The following is a 24,921-nucleotide window of genomic DNA, read 5'->3' as shown; positions in this document are numbered from 1 at the left end:
ATTCTAGTATTTTTCTTCATTTGATACTAAATATATGTAGCTAGAAAGAAACTCATTCAACTTAAAAAAAATGGTACCCTTCATAAAAGTATATCAAGGCATAAGCTTTACTTGAATAGGGGTGTGTTTTCTATTTAATGGCCTTTGTCTATCATTTACATTATTTAAATCTTTCTCATACAATAGACCCTCTGTGGCTAAAATGTTCTATTTGGAGATGCTGAAACATGCCACGTACTCCATGCCTTGTTTTGGTTTCCTTGCCTGATGAACACCTACTCAACCTTCAGCGTCCAGCTCAAATGTCGTCTGCTCAGTGGAGCTTTGCCCAACTCCCACAGCCAGAGCTAATCACTCCCACCTCGCTGTTTCCATAGCAATGTGCTGATATCCTTATTATAGCACTCTGCATCATGGTTAAGATGGCGGTTTATGCTTTGGCTTCCCCTTTTAGATCGTGAGGTCAGGAATCATCTTTTTGTCCATGTAGCTGAGAATAATGCCTGGCACAACAGTACAAGTTTGCTGATGAACAAATGAGTGTATAAGACAAAGAAGGAATACTCCATAGAGTAGTTCTGTTTCTTGGCATATCACATCTTCTGTAACATATCACTATTTTCCCCATCATTACTATTTTACTAATGTTGCTGGTTAGGAGGAAACACATGATTTTTCTCCATTTCAGCAAGTATGGTCACTGGATAAATAACACTTTTATTCTATCTTGCTTTCTGTTCAGAGAAATTCTTAGGCTAAGGATAGTCTTCTAGAAGATGTTCATCCTCTCTCATCAACTACCTAACTAATTACAGATATCTTGAAATTTTAAATTTTATCTCTATTTTTATGCATTTCTTTAGCTAAAGAAGAAAATTCCAAAATTTAGAATAATCCTATAAGTTATTAATACAAAAATGACTCAACTTTTTTAGTATTAGACAATGTGATATAAGTGGAGTATTTCTATGTTTAAGCAGCAAGGTAAGTTTTTGAACAAAAACTTACGGTTGAAAAAGAGAAAAGCAGAGACCTTATCACTGTATAGACGTCTTTGGTAATTTGACTAATGCCTAGTATGGTGACAGAATATAATAGATGCTCATAAACACTAGCAGCTGTTTATATGTGTCTCACTTTTTAAATCTATCCAATATATTTTACAAGTGAACAACTTCCCACTCAAGTATCTTGGTAAATTAACTTTAAAAGCTTCCTATAAGTTAATTAATTCCTATGAAACTCTATCAATAATAAGATCAGATCTACTGAGGTCATGTGAATAGCTTTAAGCTTATTTTTGGTGTATTTCTAAGGAGCAGGCAGTTTTAAAGCAAAGCCTCTTATTTGTTACTGAGAGCATGTGATGATAACATGCAACTTGGTATAAATGCACTGCTATAGTCCTAACCTCTACTTACTTATTTTTTTAAGATACAGAGAAGAAATAACCAATATTGCTGCTCAATCATCCATTCTTTGAAGTGACTGCCTATTAGATGTTTAGCTTTCTGAAATTTTGAACTAAATCTATTATACTCCCTAAATAGCCTGTATTTAATGGGTAATCAATACACATCTGTGAAGGAATTAATTCACTCTCTCTATATATATATTTATAGTATTGAATAGTGTATATATATAGTATTGAATAGAATATATATATTCATGCAAAAATCAGTCACATGACTTCATCATACATTTGATTATTTTTCCCCATGAAAGAATTAAATTCATCCTCTTAGATGAAAACAGATACTTCCTTGATAAAAATGCAAGAATTTCTAGTGGACTTTTGATTACACACTGGGGACACAATTTTCTTTTCCAGGTTAAAGGATTACTAAAAATAAGTATGATATATCAGTTTTCATATTTTGCACAACTGAAAAATGAAGCCAATCTATATTTGCTTAAACAATGACAAAAGTTTTAAACGGTTTTATGTATTAAGTTACCATGTGCCAGTCTGTTTCAACTTTTCTGAATATAGATTCCATTTTCCACACACCATTCTCCCATCCAGAAATGGTTTGATTGTTATTTGAAACTCGAACATAACGATCTTTCACAATATTATAACAAAGGTGGAGCTGTTTAGAAATCTTCTCATTTTCAGAGGGAATAAACGAGGTCTCTTTTCTCTTAAAAAGAAAGCAGAATTAGTTTTTCAACATTATGAAAGATGTAAAAAAGAAAAAAGAGAAATTACTAAGCAGAGTGGTAAGAGAATCCTTCAAAATTGAAAAGAAAAAAATTGGTGCCATTGGAAAATTTGGAAATTATTTTATAAATTAAATATAATCAGTATGATGTTATTATAGCTCTAAACATTACTAGAGAGAAAAACAAGAAGTATGAGCTCTGACTTATATTTTTGTGATTTTGCATTCAATGAATTCATTAATTTTTATTCTTTTCTACCACCACCACTATCCCCTACTTGGACTTCTACAACTGTCTCCTGAAGCTGACTCCCAGCTGTCAACTCTTACCTCTCCTATCCATGCTCCACATAGCAATGAAATTGATTTTTAAAAAAATGTAAACTAGGATATGTCATTTTCCTGCTTAACTCACTTCAGTGACTTAAACTCCAAGCTCTTTACCAAGGCTACCAGGGCCTTATGATGGTTCACCCTGTTTGCTTCTCCAACCAGATGTCCTGTTACTCTTCCCTTTCATTTCTACACTCACATCATATTACTTTTCCTTTAGTTCCTCAAAAAGGTCCAGCTCATTTTGCCTCACGGCCTTGAGACATGCTGCTTCTTTCGTCTAGGATGCTGTTCTTTCTACTCTCCACATACTTGATTCTTTCTCATCCTCAGTCCTCAACCATTTCTTCAGTGTCCTTTCCTAATTCCCTAAGGTAGGAGAGCAGCTGAGAGGTATAGCATGAAACAGTCTTTTGCATGTGTAAAATTATTACAAAAGCTCACATTTTAACCTTAAAATCCCAGGCAATCTTTGCATTCTAGTCCAAAATAACATTAATATTTTATAAAATTTTTTTTTTTTTTTTTTTGAGACGGAGTCTCGCTCTGCCGCCCAGGATGGAGTGCAGTGGCCGGATCTCAGCTCACTGCAAGCTCCGCCTCCCGGGTTTGCGCCATTCTCCTGCCTCAGCCTCCTGAGTAGCTGGGACTACAGGTGCCCGCCACCTCGCCAGGCTATTTTTTTGTATTTTTTTAGTAGAGACGGGGTTTCACCGTGTTAGTCAGGATGGTCTCGATCTCCTGACCTCGTGATCCGCCTGTCTCGGCCTCCCAAAGTGCTGGGATTACAGGCTTGAGCCACCGCGCCCGGCCAAAATATTTTCATTCTAAGATTAAAATAAAACTTTTCTTTCTGGAAATGGTATCACTAATGTTCCTTCTGTTTCCAACTGATTGCAAGATTAATTCCAAAAGTATTTAGGATCAATGTTTCTCTATTTACTTTTAAAACAAACATCTATTTCTAAAGGAAAAAATGATTTCTTTTTAAATCCATGGCCCTAAAATGGTCTCCAGCAATTAAGAAACTTTAAAAAAAAATTCAAAAGAGAAAACAATGTGGTATGCAACCCAATTCATATTTTTAAAGTTAATCAACTTCCATGCCATGCAAGAGGTAGCACACCCATGCATAAAAAGAAATGAAGACCTAAATAATATCCATGTTTTAAATTGAACACAGCTGTGAATTAAATTAGCTCTTTTTAACTGGCTGTATTTAGATTTATACTTGTAACACACTGCATTGGCAGTGATTTGAATTATTTGTTGAATTTGGATCTTGTAATCCTATGGCTGAACCAACACTTTTAACTGCCTGCTACAGACGATAGGACAAATTAAAAAGCAAACATAAAATTTATTAGGGATAATTCACTCCTTTAAAACATACTCTGTTACTAGAGAAATGAGCTGCAACAATGGCAAATTTAGAAAAAGTAGATAAATAAAACTCTGGAACTGCTTGATATTGATATTGTGATGAGTTATTTTCCTTTCAAGCATTTTTCATTGCAAATTTCCTAAACATTTATATTAAATGCTCTCCAGTGACTCAACTTTAGCTCCCTAAAGGCGAAGGAAAGTCTATTATACTGTCCTAATGCCTGTTACAAAGCCTAGCACACTGATTTTTACCTAGTCACTTAACTTTAGGACCTAACTATGGAAATTATATTTCTATTGTTATTTACTTTTGGGAGATTAATCATGTGATATCTTAAAAAATAAGTTTTAATATAACAGTAATTATACCACCAACAATAATTTCTAGCCAATATCAGATATATGGAAGCATATACCAAGAAATAAACACTTTCATCTGCTGAATTCCCCAAATTCTGTATTTTCCCCACTCCATAAAGTTTTCATCTGGAGAGGATAAAAGTGAAACAGCAGTCTTCTAAATGCATTAGAATCTCATTTTAAAAGACCTAAATAAGCACTTCACAAAAGAGAATGAGGATATCCAAAAGTTTAAAGAACAGGCATTCAACATAATTAGTCATCACCAAAATGCAAATTAAAATCACGATGCTACTATATGCCACCAGAACTGCTAAAATGGAAAAGATAGACAATACCAAGTGTACACATAGATGTCGAAAAATTTCATATACTGCTGTGAGAGTATAAGCTGGCATAACCATTTTGAAAAATTGTTTGGCAATATCTACTAAAGCTGAATACATACTCATACTCTATTACCTATCAATTCCATTCCTAGGTATACATCCAACAAAATGCCTAAACATATTCACTGAAAACATGAATATAAATGTTCAGAGCAGCACCATTTATATCAGCCAAAACTAGAAATAACCCAAATAGCCATCAACAGTGAAAAATTACATTCATACAATGAATTATACAGCAATGAGACTAAACATACCATACATACTGCAACATGCAACTCACTGACACAAAGTTGCACAAAAGAAGTTATATACAAAACAGTACGTGCTATATGATTCCATTTATATAAAGCACAATAACAGGCAAAATTAATATATGATGTTAGAAGCCAGAATAACGATTACTTTCAAGAGTATAAGACAGTGTGGAAAGAAACTCACGCTTGTTTCTACAGTTCCAGTGATCTATTTCTTATTCTGGTTGGTGATTATATGGGTGTTAAATTTGTAAACATTCATTAAGCTGTACATTTGTAATTTGTGCATTTTCCTGTATATTCTTCAGTAAAAGTTATACTACACTAAAAATTTACATAAGGTAAAAAAAATTTTAAGTCCCATTTTAAAAATGCTTTGCTAACTCTTACACATGATTATGCTATGTCAATCAATTACTGGTTCTCTTCAAATGTTTGCATTTTAAAATAATTACTCTCAAGTTAACTGAAAGGTCATAGTCAATGCAGTTGGAGCATAGTACAGGAAAAGCATAGTATAGGAAGCAGGAAAGTAAAATGATCATCATGTTAGAATGAATTAAATACCTGTAGACCCATTTCACCTCGGGCTACTCTCCAAGCCACTGACCCAGATATTCTTCCCCCAAGTTCTCCAGGTTTAGGGGTTTTGGGAGATATAAATTCAACAAGCTCCACAATTATCCTCTGGAGAAGTTCTTTCCTTCTGTTTTCTGACAAAAACAGTTGCCTCTGTAATTCATGTTTTTTAAAAAAGTTGTTAAGATTAGGGGAATGTATAGGTCCATCTCTAAGCAAGAATATACTTAAAACACTTGCATTTTAAGAGGTCTTGAAACAAGTATTGAATTTTATTTTCAAACATATATTAATTCAGAAAATAAAAAGGACACTGTGGAAAAGTTAAATAATTTTATAAATTTTACATTGGGAAATCATTTAACACCTATTTCCAACTCTCCATGAGCTCTACTGTCCTAGATTTATTTATAATGAAGGTAGCAACTTCTGTTTCTGGATATGATAGACTGGCTTGTGTCAGAATGTCTTGCTGAGAAAAGCTAGAAAAGCTAGTAGAAACACACACACAGAACACTCACATATAAACACCTGTTGAATGCAACAGAAAGCTGCAAAGGCAGCCAGAACTTGAGAAGTTAAGACTCCAAGAGAAGAAAAGAATTCAGGTGAAGGGCACATACTGCACCCTTTTCCCTTCCAGTCATTTGTCAATTATTAAGTGGCATGAGAACAGTCTGAGAAGCCAAGGACAAAATAGTGACTAAAGTGCTGGAAATCAAACCAGAATTTTTAGCAGAATCACAGTGCTGGGGTAAAAATAAACTGAGGGTCAGAGTCTTCTACAGCAAGGGGGTCTAGCAAATACTCCAGGTTTTCAGGTAGAGATCTCTGAAGGGCTACACATTAGGCGTAAGTGCAGATTCAAAATAGACTGAAACCTCACCTGGAATCATAATCACTGATTGGATTAATGTGCTCTGCTCTGTTCTGACTGCCTGCTACAGCAAAATTCATTGCTTATTTTTTAATTTATGAAAAAACCCCACATGTATAGAGTTAAATTTTTCAATACTATCCATGGGGTATAAAATAAAAATTGAACCTTTCATCTTGGAACCCCAGTTCCTCTCCTCGGAAGTAGTCATTGTTAATAATTTCCTGTGCCTTGCTTCAGAAATGTCCTCACATGGACGTGTGTGTGTGTGTGTTTGTGCGTGTGTGTGTGTGTATGTACACACATACTACATAAATATGAGTCTGTGTCATATCCAAAGCACAGTTACATTGATAAATAAGACAACACACTTTTTGTCAGGTACTACCAACACTGAAATTTTGTTTCATAGAACTTTGAGATGAGACAGTTTAATCCAAAACTCGTAATATTTAAAAAGAGTCCTCAAAATTTTCAATGAACAGAAAGACAGATTAAAATATTCTTGCTTATGAAACAATGCTACTACTTTAAGAATTTCAATAGGCTAATAAATGGCTATTCTTGATTACATAAAAAATGTCAACTGTTCTTTCAAAAAAGATAGCCACCACATACCTGCTTATTAAGCCCATTAATAGTTTCTCGAAGTAATGCTTCTTTAACCTTAGTTCTTCTGGCAATCACCTCTTCATGTTTACAGGAATATCGCCAAGTAACATCAACTACCTGAAAGAAATAACAGACTACAAATAATTAACAAGATTACAACCATCGACCTTTATTTACTAGATACCTAAAATGTATGTAATTTTTAAATGCTTTTTTTTTTTTTTTTTTTTTTCTGGAAGTCTCGCTCTGTTGTCCAGGCTAGAGTGCAGTGGCGTGATCTCAGCTCACTGTAGTCTCACTTCCCAGGGTCAAGTGATTCTAGTATCTCAGCGTCCCGAGTAGCTGGGACTACAGGCATGTACTATCACGTCCAGCTAATTTTCGTATTGTTTTAAGTAGAGACAGGGTTTCACCATGTTGGCCAGGCTGGTCTCAAACTCCTGACCTCAGGTGATCCACCTACCTTGGCCTCCCAAAGTGCTGGGATTATAGGCATGAGCCACCATGCCCAGCCTTAAATGCAATTTTTAGAATACTATCCTTTGTTTAAAATTTAAAAGCCATGGGGCCAGGTGCAGTAATCTCAGCACTTTGGGAGGCTGCAGTGAGCAGATCACTTGAGGTCAGGAGTTTGAGACCAGCCTGGCCAACATGGTGAAACCACATCTCTACTAAAAAAAAAATACAAAAAAATATTAGCCAAGTATGGTGGCACGTGCTTGTAATCCTAGTTACTCAGGAAGCTGAGGCAGGAGAATCGCTTGAACCTGGGAGGCAGAGGTTGCAGTGAGCCGGGATTGTGTAAGTGCACTCCAGTCTGGGCAACAGGGTGAGACTCTGTCTCGAAAAATTAAAATAAAATAAAATAAAACTTTAAAAGTCTGTAAAATAAACTGAATTCGTCACTTATTCATTCCTAAACAGTTGATAGTTTAACCAGAAATGCTATGATAAAAAAGTGAAAATTTCAAAACATTACCTTTTTAAAATGTATCTGCAAAGCTGATTTCACAAAATTCAATAAATAAAAATTTTATCCATTTTTATTATATTAAATTTATATTATAGAACTGATTTTTAATACAAGTGGAAAGACAATTCAATGGAGAAAAAATAATCTTTTCAGTAAATGGTACTAGAACAATTCATTATCCATATGTAAAAAAAACCCTTCATACCTTAGATCCTATAAAAAAATTAACTCAAAATGGATCACAGATCTAAGTGTAAAACTAAAAATATAAAACTTCTAAGACATAACATAGGAGAAAATCATTGTGACCAACGGCTAGGCAAAATTTCTTAAATATAACATCAAAAGGCACAATCCATAAAACAACAAATTAGTAAACTGAACACCAGTTTCTTCTCTTCAAAAGTTATTAAGAGTATGAAAAGACAAACTACAGATAGGGAGAAAAATCTTTGCAAAGCACATATCTGATAATGGACTTATGTAAGATTATATAAAGAACTCTCAAAACCCAACAGTAAGAAAAAACAATACCCAATTAAAAAAAAAAATAAGGGGACATATGGATGGTAAGCAAACACGTAAAAAAGATGCTCAATATTATTTGTCGTTAGGGAAGTACAAATAAAAACCATAATGAAATGCCACTACACACCTATTAAAGGGGATAAAATTAAAAAGTCAGATCATACTAAATGTTAGCAAGGACACGGAGGAACCGGAAACCCTCACATACTGCTGTGGATGGCACAATCACGTTGGAAAACAGTTTAGTGGTTTCTTAAAAAGTTATATGTATATCTACCATATAATGCAGCCATTCTACTCGTAGGCATTAAGCAAAGAGAAAAGGCAGCATATGCCCGTATAAAGACTTGTGTGACTGACTGTTCATGGCAGCTTAGTTTGAAATTGTGAAAAAAACTGGGAACTACCCAAATAGCCATCAACAGGTTAAATGGTAAACTATGGCACATCCATACAATGAATACTGATTTACAGTGGTGATTTCAGTGTATACAAATAAAACTTATCAAACTGTACAATTTAAATATATGCAGGTTATCGTATGTTAATTTTACATTCATAAAACTGTCAAAAAAGAAAAAACTGTATTTTATTTTTGGAAAAAAGTTTTTTTCTTTTATGCCCTACCTCATCTTTTGAAAATGCTATGACGTAGGAAAGCTTCTTGCCCCATCCTATTTCATAAAGAAGTGGCTTGTCACAGACATCTTCACATGCATCACAGTGTAGCCACCGCTGCTGAGAAGGAGAATAGACTTCTGTCCAGACATGGTCTACTCAAGTAAGAGAAAAGAGAACAATGGAAAAAAGACAATGAAATCAGAATGACTTCTAATAACTATACACAAACCCCTAAGAATCATAAAGTAATGTGTAATATTCTGAATTTTAGTTAATAAGTGCATTTTGTGGCACACAGGATTTTAGAATACCTGTATTAATTTCTGTCTCTTTGAAATCTTAAAAATGTTTTTCCAATCTCCTTTAATGTAGTCAGTTTTAGGCTTACTGCGCGCTTTATCTCTTAAGAAGGTAGACATATTAAACAGCAGCATAAAAAGTATCATTCCGATTTTACCATCATGAAGGAGTTAATACCACTTTTGAAACTACAGTCTCTCTCGCTGGACGTTAAGACCCAGAACCAGCAGGAAGCCTAATAGAATCTCTGGTCAATATATGCTTTATATTTGATTTTAAGAGAACACTAACTATTAACGGAAGGTTTCATTTAATTCTTTAGAAAATGGAAACACAAGGAAAACAACTTTTTAACATGTAGACCACCAAGTCATTTCTAAATAGGGACAACACAAATATCACATGACTTTTATTTTATTATTTCTGTATACTGCGATTTAAGTTTACAGTTTACTAAATCTTTTATAGTAATCCCTATAGCAATGAAGATTTCTATGGCACATTATTAAATGTTTTTATCCATATATAAATAGCATCACTATAAATGCCATGGTAAATTGCTAATAAAAGAAATAATACCTAGTGTTTGATAGATCAATAGGGTGGTTACAGTTTACAATAGTCTACTGCATATTTCATATGAGAGGAGAGAGTAATTCAAATGTTTCCAGCATAAAGACAAATATTTAAGATCACAGATATCCCAATAATACTGATTTGCTCTGTGGAATTTATATAAATGCATTAAATTATTACAAGTAGTCCCCAAATATGTATATCCATTATGCATCAATAAAAATAAAATAAAGGGGAAAAAAAGAATATTTATAGTGCAAAGCACCAGGCACAACGCTAGGTGTTTTACAAAACTCTTGTGATCCCTTCAAAAAACCTGGAAGGTTGGTATTATTACTGTTTTACACAAGGCAAATGGAAGGTCAGACTGACAAGGCCAAAAAGTAACAGAGAATGCTGGGCTCAGAATGTAAACCCAAACCTGTAAGCCTGCAAAGCCCTACTACCCTCTGCTCATTCCACATTCTGTACCTGTGTAATCCCAAACATAGCGAGCTTCAAATCCTAAAGCTCGACAGCACAGTGTAAAACAATTGGCCCACTCGCCACACCGTCCACATCTTGTTTCCAAAAGTTTCTCAGGGTTATTATATCTGGTTTAAAAAGAAAAAAAAAAACTTTGATTATCAAAATCAAGATTTTAAAGATAATTTACATTACCTCTATGCTAAACAGAAACGTTTCTTAATTTTTTTTTGTTTTTTTTGAGATGGAGTCTCACTCTGTCATCCAGGTTGGAGTGCAGTGGCGTGATCTCAGCTCACTGCAACCTCTGCCTTCCGGGTTCAAGTGATTCTCCTGCCTCAGCCTCCACAGTACCTGGGACTATAGGCACGTGCCACCAGGTCTGGCTAATTTTGTTCGTATTTTTAATAGAGACAGGGTTTCAACGTGTTAGCCAGGATGGTCTCGATCTCCTGACCTCATGATCCACCCCGCCTGCCTCAGTCTCCCAAAGTGCTGAGATTATAGGCGTGAGCCACTGCGCCCAGTCTTTAATTTGTTTTTAAATATTGCTTTAGGAATCTAGGATATATGAGGCACAATGTTAGAATCTTTGGTGAAAAATAAACAGTAGTACTGCTTTCAAGGTGTTTACAATCCTGAGGAAAGGAATGAACACAAATAATTTTAATATATGGCAGAATGTGATCAAACAATGCAACAGGTCAGATTTAGTGTTTAATATATGGCAGAATGTGATCAAACAATACAACAGGTCAGGTTAGTGATCAAAAAATACAACAAGTCAGAAAGTGGCTGGGGAGGAGAGCTTTTATTTGACCTGTGTTTTGAATAACGTAAGATTTGGACAAGCAAACTGGTATAACTAGCTCACTATATTTAAAAGGTAAACAACTTTAACAAATTACTCAACAAAAATTTTAGCTTAAATTCAATTTTATCTAAAATATTATCTTTCTTTCTAATAATCATTTTGATTAAAATTTTACTCTTTTGAAGTATTTAAAGGTGCCTGCTAATTTAGAAGTTGTTTTTTGGGATCTATTTGTAACATTCTTTTCAGAAGTTACTCCAATTATAAAATTACCAGACAATTCGAGAACACTAAATTTTGCATTTTGTGTTGAGATGGGTTTTGAACTGATCGAGCTGACCAGGAAAAGTGCTGCAGCTGAGCAGCGAGGTCAGCGATGTGCTTTGGAAGGAAAGGAAACAGTGGCATAAATGAATGGGCTCTGCGATGACAAGTCTGTTAAGCAAATGCTTAATGAAACATTTCTTAAGCTAAATAAATGAATTCAGAACTTAGGTAATTAAATAACTTTTTTCTTTTCTTTTTTTTTTTTTTTTTGATGAAGTCTCACTCTTTTGCCCAGACTGGAGCGCAGTGGCACAATCTCAGATCACTGCAACCTCTGCCTCCCAGGTTCAAGCAATCCTCCTGCCTCAGCCTCCTCATATAGAGAACAGCTAGAGATTGAAACGAGCACATGATTAGAAACTATGTCCTGAGCTAAAAAAATTAGATATTTTTAAGACGTGGTATGTTTTCTTGACTGATAATACAACCAAACTTTATAAGCATCGCCAATTCAGAAAATCTGAAAACAGGCTTATAAATGAAAGAATGCAAATTTAAAATTTAAAATGTCCTTAGTTTAAAATTAAGAGATATGAGGAGTAGGTTAGGTTGGGCAGGGGAAGCACCTAACTAAAACAAACTTCTGCTAATAATACTGATAATAATAATAATGCTGATTATTGTGAGAGTAAATACAATTATGTGTTTAAAATAATCATCCGATGATAATATGGAAGGTTAAAGTATACTTCAGCATTATTATTATCAGTATTGTTAGTTACCAGACAGTTAAAAATTAGGAATTAAAAAAGTAATACAAGATATATAGCATTAAACATGACTATACTCAAGTTATACTTTAGAACAAGAGTCAACTAATTTCCTATACAAGACAGATGGTGAATATTTCAGACTTTGTGGGTCATATCATTTCTGTCACCATTATTCAACTCTGCTGTTCCAGCATAAAAACAGACCACAAGTATATGAATCAGCATGGTTATCTTCTAATATAACTTTACTGACAAAAACAGGATGTCGGCTGGATTTAGCCTGCCAGCCAGTTTGCTCACCTGTGTTTCAGAGGAATACGTTTCTGATAATTAAAATAAATATTAAAAAGTTCATTTAGTAAAAACTCTCTTCTAACTATTTCATTAAGAGATTATTCTGACTTTACTGTCCTGGGCACCCACCTTGGGAATCGATTGCTGAACTGGCAGGCATCACAGTAATGATCTTCCACTTTCTTTGCGCCCCACTTCAGCTCATCGTCATTGGGTAGTAATGATCTATCTCTAGACCTAGTCTGTCCACCACATTTGCTGCACAAAATGTTATTCACCCAGTGAAAAAATTCTTCCTTAAACCAGTGCAAAAGCTCCAGCAAAAGAAAATCCTCATCACTTATATTAGTACCTGAGAAATTAAGGGAGAACCAAGTAAGAGCTAAAGCTGGCAAAATTTAAAATACCCACACATATTTATTCTCAAATATGAACCTGAAAAATATGAAAACGTAAGATGATTTTAAAGGTTTTCACTAATAAGAGACAAGAAGAAACTGTCATTTATTATGCACTAGGCTGAAATACAATGACATGTATAACTGCACATTAAAAACAGTAGAACATTTACCATTTTATATCCTCTAACTGACATTATGCATTAGCAAGTGAGCTAAACACAATGACCTCTTAGGGAACTACAGTCAGTTAGGAATTGATCCTGAAGTACAAGGGAGGTAGAAAAATAAATTTGATTTTTAAAAACATTTAAAAATGGGATACATTAAATTTGTTGTCAGGTATATACACAAGTAAACATTAAACAATCACAAAAGGCAGAAATCGCAGAATTCCAGACATTTAAAAAATCATCCTAATTATTAACCTTTCTATTAGGGCTTCAACTGTACAATATAATCCATCTATGGATACTCATCCCCAAACACATAAAAACACAACCATATCTCTAGTATATATAACAATCCTAATATTATGACAGATAATATTATACCCACTTTTCCATAAACAGATCTCTCTTGATCATATTCAAGACCATGGTAACTCTGGCAAGAAGGGAAGGAGAGGGAAAATCAATCTTAAAAACATATATGGGGGTTCTCATCTCTATCTTTAATGTTTTATGATTAAGATAGAGTGATAAAACATAAATATGAAGGATATATATAGCATAGAAATCTAAAAAAGCTTGATGTTGGTCATAGGTGTATGATACATTATACTTTGTGCTTGTATTTAAGTTTGATGTGTTTCAAAATAAAAAACTACAGAGAAAAAAAAAAAACTACAGAGAATGTAAAAAGGTCAGAAATATTAATGTTCCTGGAGGGAAAACTCAATATTTCTAAAGTTGTTAACCTTCCACAAATTAATCTATAATTTAATACAATCCCAAATAAAATTATACAATATTTTTTCATAAAATTTGACAAGCTAGCCAGGCGTGGTGGCTCACACCTCTAATCCCAGCACTTTGGAAGGCCAAAACAGGCGGATCATCTGAGATCAGGAGTTCAAGACTAGCCTGGCCAGCAAGGTGAAACTTTTGTCTCTGCTAAAAACTACAAAAATTTTCTGGGTGTGGTGGTAGGCGCCTGTAATCCCAGCTACTCGGGAGGCTGAGGCAGGAGAATCACCTGAACCTGGGATGCAGAGGTTGCAGTGAGCCAAGATTGTGCCACTGCACTCCAGCCTGAGTGACAGAGCGAAACTCTGTCTCATTAAAAAAAAAAAAAAAAATTGACAAGCTAACTACAAAATCTCATGTGAAAGAGAAAATGCACAAAAAAACCCACACAACTTTGAATAAGAATCATGAGGTAAATCTGCCTACAGTGTATCAAGACATATTACAAAACTCTAATAATTGAAACATTGTGATATTAGTGAGGAATAAACAAACAGATCAATGAAACAAGAGTCCTGAAAGACAGATTTCTAAGCAAATGCACAGTATTTAATAAAGTTAGCATTTTAAAGCAGCTTTAACAGGATGGACTGTTTCAATAAATGATATTTGGACAAACAGCTATCTAAGTATCAGATCCCTACTATAGTTCATTAAAAAAAAAAAAAAAACTCCTTCTCCAGAATACTATAAAAGTAAAAATAGAAGTTTATAGGTGAATGTGTTTATGTTTATGACTTTGGGTTAGGGAAGGTCTTAAGCAAGATACAAACCATTAAATCAATAATAAAAAAAATTTTTCTTATGTTAAAAATAAAAACTTTTGAATTTCAAAAGCTATACTAAAGAACCCTGGGAGGAAAAAATTATAACATGTCTAACAAAGAAAATATAAATTTCTGGCCGGGCACGGTGGCTTGTGCCTGTAATCCCAGCACTTTGGGAGGCTGAGGCAGGCAGATCACCTGAAGTCAGGAGTTGGAGAACAGCTTGCCCAACGTGGTGAAACCCCACCTCTACTAAAAACACACACACACACACACACACACACACACAAAAGCTGGTCGTGGTGGCAGGTGCCTGTACTCCCAGCTACTCAGGAGGCTGAGGCAGGAGAATCACTTGAACCTGGGAGGCAGAGGCTGCAGTGAGCTGAGATCACGCCACTGCACTCCAACCTGGGCGATATCTCAAAAAAAAAAATTTCTAAATACATAAAAAACTTCTATAAATCAGTAAGAACATTAAGAAACCCATTAGAAAAATTCACAAAGTCCATAAAAGAAATTCAATACTTTCATTAAGTGGAAACAAATATTCTTAGACACTTCTAGTATAAATTGGAAGGCAATTTGGCAGGATCCATTATAGTATAAAAGTATTACACGCACTTGACATTTCAGTATCCATCCAAGAGAAACACTTGTGCATGTGTGTCAAAAGATATTTTACAAGACTCTCCACTGTGGTGGCATTTAGAACAGAGAAAATGGAAACAACCTCTTTGTCCATCAATAGGGAATTGTATAAATAATAGTATATGTACAATCAAACACTATGGAGTGAAAAGGCTGTCCAATACATATTTGTAAATGAAAAACACCAAGGAGCTGAATAGATGAGATGATAAATTTTACATAAACCCCACACAACTTAAACTATTTTTATAGATAATTATTTACAGGTATAAATACCCAGGACAAGACATGAAAAGGAACAGAACTGAATGGCAGGGAGAGTTTGGAGTTTCCCATATAATATGAAAGCTTTCCAACAGGAAGATATTCATGAATTAGTTACATTAAAAACAAAGTTTTAGAAACAGAGGACTGTCATTCTCCTTCTCGGTCTAGTGCCTACCATGCAGCAGCTAGGGTCATCTTTTTTAAAGTACGGGCCAGATTATATGACTTAAAAAACCCTCCAATGGGTTTCCATCTCATTCAGAATAAAATTCAAAGTCCCAACTCTTGTTCTTTCAGCTGGCCCCCTGTAGTAGGCTAAAAAATGGCCCTCAGAGGATATCCATGTCCTAATCACTGTAGCCTATGAATGTAGTTACCTTATGTGGCAAAAAAAGAGAAAGGTCTTTGCAGATGTTATAAAGTTAAGGATCTTTAGATGGGGAGATTATCCTGGAATATGTGGATAAATCCAATCACAAGTAACCTCATAAGAAGCAAGTAAACGGAGATTTTACACACAGAGAAGGCAATGTGAAGATGGGACAGAGAGAGATTTGAAGATGCTGGCCTTAAGACCGAACTGTTGCAGCCACAAACCAAGGACTGCCAGCAGCAACCAAAAGCTGAAAGAAGCAAAGAACAGATTCTCCCCTCCAAAAGGAGCATGGCTCTGGGGATACTTTGATTTCTCTCTGTGACAATGATTTTGGATTTCTGCCTTCTGGAACTGTAAGAATGCATTTCTTTTTATTTCACCAAGTTTGTGGTAATTTGTTATAGTAGCCCCAGGAAATGTAAATACCCTCTTACCTCTCTGACCTCAAACCCTATCTCCTCCTGTCTTGTTCACTGGCTATAGCCACCATGCTCTCCCTGCCATCTCTTAAACTTGCCAACCTCACTCCTTTGCAGCTGCTCATGCCTTCTACCTAAAAGGGAAATCATTGCTTTTTAGAGAAGCCATCCCTGAAAATCTTGTATCAAACAGCATCTTACTAATCATCACTCACTCTCTGTTCTCCCGCTGGTCTTCCTAGCACTTTTCACTAGTGTGTGTGTGTGTGTGTGTGTGTTGTGTTCCCATAATGGTAGGTACTTAGTTTTGTTCACTGCTATATCTCCAACACTTAGTGTTCTGCTTGCTATACACTAGATGCTTAATAAATACTTGAATGATGAAGGGACTGAACAAACATGCCTCAAAATATTACTTAGAATTGCAATTGTTCACTAGTCATTATCAAGACCAAGAAGGAAAGGATAACAGCGTATTTGTACTTCTGTTACATACTCCAGGTATAAATCAGCACGTCTCCAGCTGAAAGTACGACTACCAAACAGTAACACCCAATTAAGGGTCAATGTTCCTCATTTAAGCAATATCCTTAACTAGGGGCTCAGAAAAAATAAAAGTAGATTCCTGTATGATGAAAGCTCAGAAATTTCAGAGATAAGGGAAGCCTGATTTAGATGCTAAATTCTGTGAAGACAATGTTGGGTTTACTTCAAAAATTAAGACTTCAAATTTCTAAAGTTACCATCTTCAAAAATACCATATAAATGTAGATTTCTAGTAACTTATCAGTGACAAAATAAAATCAACAAGTTTAGGCCCCAACTCCATTCTCTGAAAACCCCTTCAATGTACAAGAGAATGAGAAAATGGGTAAAAACATCAGTAGAGGTAGCCTCATCCATGTTCTCCATCTCATATCTTCATATGCAATTTAGTAGGCCAAGACACATTTTGTTACCACTTTTCAAAACTAGGTTCCTCCTCCAGAAAGGTGTTTCACCTGTATCTGAAACATGCAATCATGACAAACCTTCAGTCTACCAGGCCAGAGCTATCAAACCATGCTTCTCTATCTCATTTGGCAGTGTCACAAGGTCCCCACTTCTGCATCAAACCAAAACACTTTCCCCAGTCCATAGACCCAGAATATGATTTTGTCTGGAAAGGAAAAAACAGTCCACTGCACTAATGAAAGAAAATCACCAACTTGGCCAGCGGGGGCTTCATCATCATCTCAGTGCCATTCACTCACTGGGGCAGAGACTGATGGTGGCCATATAATCTTCACTTGCCACTTCGTCCTCATTTGTAGAATTTCAGTTTTGGAGGGATGACAATGCACCAGCTAAAAAACTACAGATCCCAACTTCCCTTGCGACTAAGTGTGGCTAAATGACTAAACTTCACGTGACTCCAAGAAGATAACTTCAAGAGAAGGAGCTCAAATTAGAGATAAAACCTTTACGCTTTTTCTCCATTTCTTCTTCCTGATGTTTGGTCTGGAAATGTAATGGCTGGAGCTGCCGCAGCCATTTTGGACTACAAGGTGATGTGAAGGATGGAAAACATGTACGTCTGAGCTGAAAGACAGAAGGCACCTAGGTCTTTGATGATAGCTCACCATTAGCACCAGACTACCTCCATAATTTCTTACATGAGAAAATAATATCTCAGCCACCAGTCATTTTACTCATAGCAGAACCTAATCCTAGTTGATATACTCATTGTGCCTGCCGTACCACTTATTTCACTGTATGTTTAAGTTTCCTTCACTTGTTACTCTTCCTCTTCCTATATCCTGTTGTGTTTCTAAACGATCACCATCCAATAGAATTTTCAGCAATAATGGAAATAATTCCTATTCCTACTGTCTAGTAAGGTTGTCATTAACCACTTGAGGTTATTGAGTAGCTGAAATGTGCTGAATGTGACTGAAGAACTTGATTTTTCATCTCAATTTAATTTAAATGTAAATATCCAGGCTAGTGCTACACTGTTTTCTAGAACCTCTGTAATCCTACCTTTCCACCCTGTCCTCTCAATTTTAGCAATCTCATTTACCTGCATGGCTTTACCTATCATCCTAAAGTGTATTTCAAGGCTTGACTTCTTATTGAATTTCCAGGCCTATGTTTTCAGTGACAGTCCAGATAGCAGGCACCTCAACTCGCTCTTCCTTTCCCTTCAAAACCTGTTTCTACTAACTCCTTTAATTTCCTAGTTGCCTAGATTCAAAGTTACCCAGTCATCTTTGACATCTTCCTTATATATACATGATGCCTTATCCTATCGACTGCCAATTACACATATTCTATAACCCCAACAACTTTCACATCCATCTTCTCCCTTGTAATCTCAACCCTTTGTTCACCCTCTTACCCCTCTTATGTAAATTAGATTACTATTGTGTTTTAATTTTTCTGTCTTTGTACTCTTTTGATTTTAATTCATTCCACAAGTTATTACTAATCTTCCTTAAATACAGTCTGATGTCACTCACTCAAAGCGTCAGTAGTCAATCCTGCTGAATTACCTATTCAAGAACACCTGAAATATCATTTTCTGCTTTCTGATGAAAAAGGTTATGTAACATTTCTGCTATGTGTTCAATTACAGTCACAATATAACATTAGTCTTTTTGCCAAGACTTGTGTTTCCTTTGAATTTCTTTGGTCTTTACAATTTCAAACCTTATTAGAAATATGCTTTGTTTCATTTTACTGCTAATTCTTTTTGAAAACATTAAAAATGAACTTGGTATACACTGCTCTGTCTGAAATTCAATGTCAACCAAAACACGGTTTCAGCCTACTTGATCTTCCACTGCTTTATATACACCCTACCCTACACACAGTCTAACTGTATTATTCATTGTTCCCAAATAGAGCCTGTCCTTCTCTGCCTCTATGCATGTTGACCACTACATTTGGAAGAAAATCCCCAATCTCTTAGTATGTACTTTGACATATTTTATAAATCCCACTCATCCTTCACACCCTTAAAAAAAAAAAAAGCCCAGTCTTGTACTGATTTTCATAATTTTCACTACTAATCTGCTGGCATTTCTTTCCTATTTTAATTAAAACTTTTTAAGTGTGAAAGAATGTATACATAGATCTTAAAAGTCATACTCCAATGTGATGAAGTTATTGATGTTTATCTTCTCCCTATTTTCCAAATTTTCTACAACCCCTGTATTATCTTTATAATTAGAAAGAAAAAATGCTAGAGCAAATGTTAGCAGGGAACATCAGCAGATTTTTATGGGAAATGGACTTTAAGCCTTAGCTAACGGACTTGAAGGATTCTTGGTCCACTGATAAGACCATTCCCACTGTGAGGACAGATGGACAAATGCATCAGGATAAACATAACGTTCACCTAACTAATGCTCTTTATTGTAGATTCTTGCTCCTTGAGCAATCTCCTGGTTATTATTTGCCTAGAGAGAGAAAATATGATGGACACAAACAGGAACATTCTGTCTCTATGCTATTTCTCATTGAAGTTTATTCATTTAGCAACATAAAGGTTTTTTTTTATTTTCATTTTTTTTACTTTTTGAGACGGAGTTTCGCTCTTTTGCCCAGGCTGGAGTGCAGTGGCGCAATCTCCACTCACTGCAACCTCTGCCTTCAGGTTTCAAGCAATTCTCCTGCCTCAGACTCCCAAGTAGCTGGGATTATAGGCAACTGCAACTGGCTAATTTTTGTATTTTTAGTAGAGACGGGGTTTCACCATGTTGGCCAGGTTGGTCTACAACATGTTTTAAAAATTATACCTCATACATTACATTTGTTGGACTCTGCTTTACACTCAGTTGATCTGTATATTTGAATTCTCATCTTCTATTCAGCTGCTTCTTAAGGCAAGGCTATATTATTATACTGTCTCTCCCCTGCAGGGCCCAGCCCAACGACTCAAACACAAAACATGTTCAGTAAGTACCTGATAAACAGGCATTTATGTAAGGCATCATATAAAGGACCACAGTACTTTGAAGCTGGACAGGGCCTGTATAATCACATATTAAAAAGTATTCTTATTATACACACAGGAAAAAAACCGTTAATACAAGAAGAGAACAACTGTCTTTTTTTTTTTTTTTTTTTTTTTTTTTTTTTTTTTTTTTTTTTTTTTGAGACGGAGTCTCGCTCTGTCACCCAGGCTGGAGTGCAGTGGCCAGATCTCAGCTCACTGCAAGCTCCGCCTCCCGGGTTCCCGCCATTCTCCTGCCTCAGCCTCCGGAGTAGCTGGGACCACAGGCGCCGCCACCTCGCCCGGCTAATTTTTTGTGTTTTTAGTAGAGACGGGGTTTCGCCGTGTTAGCCAGGATGGTCTCGATCTCCTGACCTAGTGATCCGCCCGTCTCGGCCTCCCAAAGTGCTGGGATTACAGGCTTGAGCCACCGCGCCCGGCCTGAGAACAACTGTCTTAAAGTTAGCAGGCCTGTAGCAGAAGTAAATCTAAGGCCCAAGCCAGTCATCAAAAATTTAAAAATGGCATAGCGTAACATTTTTAAAAAGACAAAAATCACCAAAATACAAATCACCAAAATACAATGGGTAGCAAAATATATAAATGACATATGTGAAAATTTATCAAATGGTTAAAAAAGGAAGAGATACACATAGTTAAGCCTTCAGAGGGATTTCTGGTTTCAGTTTCCAGCTTCTATCAAGCAGAGGTCAATACTTCCACCTTTAAAACAATAAAAAGCTCAACTGAAATCAGTGACTTTTCTTGGACCCATTAGAGAACTGAGGTCACAGAGTGAACTATCACCCCAAAATCCAAAAAGACAAATAAAGAGAATCACAGCCCAAATCTGCTTAAATGGAACAGAAGTCACTAGAGCCATAAACTGGTAAGGATATTTAAATAGCAATTTTGACAAACTGCTGCAAGCTGAGTATGGACTAGCTTGGAAGTAAGAAATTCAGTCTTGGGAGAGGTCCCTACACTTCTGTGCATTTTGCCTGCAGGAAGCCCACCAGGTTTTCACAATAAAAACCAAGAAAAATCCTTTGTGGCTCTAGAAAAGATGGGATGAGTAAGAATTGTGAGGTATAGCCAGAGTGTTCTTCACAATTAAGGCCTACTCTCTAGGGAAAAAGATTTTACCAGAGTCTTCTCTGAACTGGGGGAAGGACATACATTCCCCCGACTCCAGCCCCTTGTAGCCCTCCTGTCTCACCTATGGGGGTAAAAAGGCTAACAAACACTTGTGACAGGCACAGGCCCAGAGATATAGGCCCACTAAAATACCGAGATTTAATCAAAAGATTATAGAACCTTCTCCTTGATACCTTACCATCACACCAATAGGGCTCCAGTATAGTAACAATGGATTACAACTAAACAAACACCAAGCAGGATAAATGCAGACCCTAAGGTGGAGCTCTTAGGGAAGCCTAAAGACAATGCGGGAGACAACAAGAACACTGGAGGAATTTGAAGCCTCTGATACCTACAGCTATAGCAAACATGAAAACAACTCTAGTTAGATTAATTCCTAGATTAGCATAAAACCTTACATGAAAGGCCTGTTTACCTCAGTTCCTATTATCCAGTACATCAAGCCCAGCTTTTACATGTATTATTTCATTTATTTCTAAAAATTATCATTCTTATTTCTACATGAAGAAACTGAGTCATAGAGATTAAATTACTTGCTCAGTGACGCACAGGAAGTAGCGGAGCTGAATTTATACAAAGACAGTTGACTCCAAAACCTACTCTTAATAAATAATGTCTCTCTACTAACAAAAGTGAGTCAATGGTCTATTCATATGGATTAATTCTGAATATGGTTTCTGTTAGATTCACATTAAAATTCACTAATTTAAATTCACTAGTGATGCTACCATATATTCTGTGGGCTAAAGTTCTACTTTACCTAAAATATTCATATACCAATGATTAAACTGCAAATACATATTCAGGTTAAAAAAAAAAGTTGTTAAAAAGAATGTTCAAAAGACTTGAATAAACATTTCTCCAAAGAAGATATTCAAATGACCAATAAGCACATGAAAAAAATGCTCAATATCATGAATTAGGAAAATGCAAATCAAAACTACAGTGACATACCACTTCATCCCCATTAGCATGGCTACTATTGAAAAAATCAGAAAATAGTAAGTGTTGGTAAGAACATGGGAAATTAGAACACTTGTGCACTGTTAGCAATGTAAAATGATACAGTCACTGTGGAAAACAGTATGGTGGTTCCTCAAAAAATTAAAAATAGAATTGCCGTAAGATCCAGCAGTTCCACTTCTGGGTATATACCAAAAATAACTGAAACCAGGATTTCAGAGTAAAGTATTTGCACACCCATGTTCATAGCAACATTATTCACAATAGCCAAAATGTTGAAACAACCCAAGTATCCATGAATGAATGAATAAATGGATATGCAAAATGTGATATATACATACAATAGGATATTATTCACCTTAAAAAGGAAGCTCTCTCCTCCTCAGCGCTGCCTACAGAGGTGGCAGCCATCAGACCCCTTGTGAAGCCCAAGATCATGAAAAAGAGAACCAAGAAGTTCATCTGGCACCAGTCTGACCAATGTGTCAAAATTAAGTGTAACTGGCGGAAACCCAGAGGTATTGACAACAGGGTTCATAGAAGGTTCAAGGGCCAGATCTTGATGCCCAACATTAGTTATGGGAGCAACAAAAAAACAAAGGACATGCTGCCCAGTGGCTTCCAGAAGTTCCTGGTCCACAACGTCAAGGAGCTGTAAGTGCTGCTGATGTGCAACAAATCTTACTGTGCTGAGAATGCTCACAACGTTTCCTCCAAGAACTGCAAAGCCATCATGGAAAGAGCCACCCAGCTAGCCATCAGAGTCACCAACCCCAATGCGAGGCTGCACAGCTAAGAAAATGAGTAGACAGCCCATGTGCATGTTTTGTGTTTAAATAAAACTATAAAAACTGCCCAAAAAAAGGAGGAAATTCTGCAATATGTTACAACCTAGATATATTAGTTTGTTCTTATGCTGCTATGAAGAAATACCTGCAACTGGGTAATTTATAAAGAAAAGGTTTAATTGACTCACAGTTCCGCATGGCTGGGGAGGCCTCCTGAAACTTACAATCATGGCGGAAGGCACCTTTTCACAGGGCAGCAGGAGAGAGAATGAGTGCAAGCAGGGGAAATGCCAGATGCGTACAAAACCATCAGATCTCACGAGACTCACTTATTATTATGACAGCAGCATGGGGGAACCACCCCAATGATTCAAGTACCTCCACCTGGTCCCACCCTTGACACATGGGGATTATAAGGATTACAATTCAAGGTGAGATTTGGGTGGGCACACAGAGCCAAACCATATCACTGGATGAACCTTGAGGTTCATTATGCTAAGTGAAATAAACCAGTCACCAAAAGACAAATACTGTATGATTCCACTTATATGAGATAGAATAGTCAAAATCACAGCAACAAAGTAGAATAGTGGTTGCTGGAAACTGGGGAAGGATTATTATTTAATGAGTATCATTTCGGTTTTACAAGATAAAAAAAGCTATAGATGGTGGTAATAGCTGAACAACATTATGACTATATTTAATAACACTGAATTGTACACTTAAAAATGGGTAAGATGGTAAATTTTGTTATATGTATTTTACTTCAATTAAAAAATTGAAAAAAAGGGTGTTATGTGCCCACGAGATATATGCAATAAAATTATACTATTATTATACTTCTTAAAAATTCAAATTGAAATAGGTTAAATATTTATAATGTATAACACTGTAAAACAATGTATAAGAGCAAAAGGCACTACAACTGTCCCTTGGTATATGCCGGGGACTGGTTCCAGGACCCCCACCTATACCAGAATCCACACATATTCATGTCTCAGTCATCCCTGCAGAACCCATGTATATAAAGAGCTGACCCTCCGTATGAGTTTTGCATCCTGTGAATCCACATTTGGTTTAAAAGAATCCACGTATAAGTGGACCCATGCAGTTCAAACCCGTGTTGTTCAAGGGTCAGTTGTATTTCAGTATTTTCTGTTTATTTAGCAATGATTTACATTTAGCAATAAATGATTATGTAAAGCTACTACCTTTATCCAATTTTCTAACTCTTGATAACTTTTCTTGTGATTTCCTTTTTAGTTCTTGGACTGGAATACAAGCCAACGCTTTCTCCTGAAGAGCAGGATTTTCATAGACCAGCACATGCTGAATGTTGGACTGAAGAACTCCTAGAATGGCTGAATCAGGAGTAACCTAATAAGAAAAAAAATACTGAAATTAACTTTTCACTATATGTTACAAAAATAATATATAATAAAAGAGCACTGTGGTTTTATGATTTTATAGGTAGAAGGGAATGTATGGATTCACTTAAATATAATAATTATACCCACAACCTTCATAACATTAGTATTAGGATACAGCCACATTTGTGTCAGATCCTAAGATCTATCTATTTTTTTCCCTTTGTATATACTATTAAGGATACATT

At 35.8% G+C, this 24,921-nt stretch overlaps 1 protein-coding gene and 1 pseudogene across 4 annotated transcripts in view; one reads left to right on the top strand and one right to left on the bottom strand.

The window, feature by feature from the left end:
• Positions 1–24,921, bottom strand: part of LOC105488939 (N-glycanase 1) — a 69,277-nt gene that overhangs the window by 8,557 nt on the left and 35,799 nt on the right. For 3 of the 4 annotated variants that reach the window (XM_024795093.2, XM_071090806.1, XM_071090808.1), the window contains exons 4-10: positions 24,518–24,683; positions 12,699–12,921; positions 10,428–10,549; positions 9,087–9,232; positions 6,965–7,075; positions 5,458–5,622; positions 1,959–2,144 (exon numbers count right to left, since the gene is read on the bottom strand). In XM_024795093.2, the coding sequence (XP_024650861.2) occupies positions 1,959–2,144; positions 5,458–5,622; positions 6,965–7,075; positions 9,087–9,232; positions 10,428–10,549; positions 12,699–12,921; positions 24,518–24,683 (1,119 nt within the window). The remainder of the gene's footprint in view (positions 1–1,958; positions 2,145–5,457; positions 5,623–6,964; positions 7,076–9,086; positions 9,233–10,427; positions 10,550–12,698; positions 12,922–24,517; positions 24,684–24,921) is intronic. The other variant, XM_071090807.1, reaches the window with a different exon arrangement.
• LOC112427893 (large ribosomal subunit protein eL32-like) lies at positions 21,840–23,326 on the top strand (annotated as a pseudogene).

Source organism: Macaca nemestrina, chromosome 2 (assembly GCF_043159975.1).
Source record: "Macaca nemestrina isolate mMacNem1 chromosome 2, mMacNem.hap1, whole genome shotgun sequence".
NCBI classification, from domain to species: Eukaryota; Metazoa; Chordata; class Mammalia; order Primates; family Cercopithecidae; genus Macaca; species Macaca nemestrina.
This window is presented reverse-complemented; position numbering and strand designations above follow the sequence as displayed.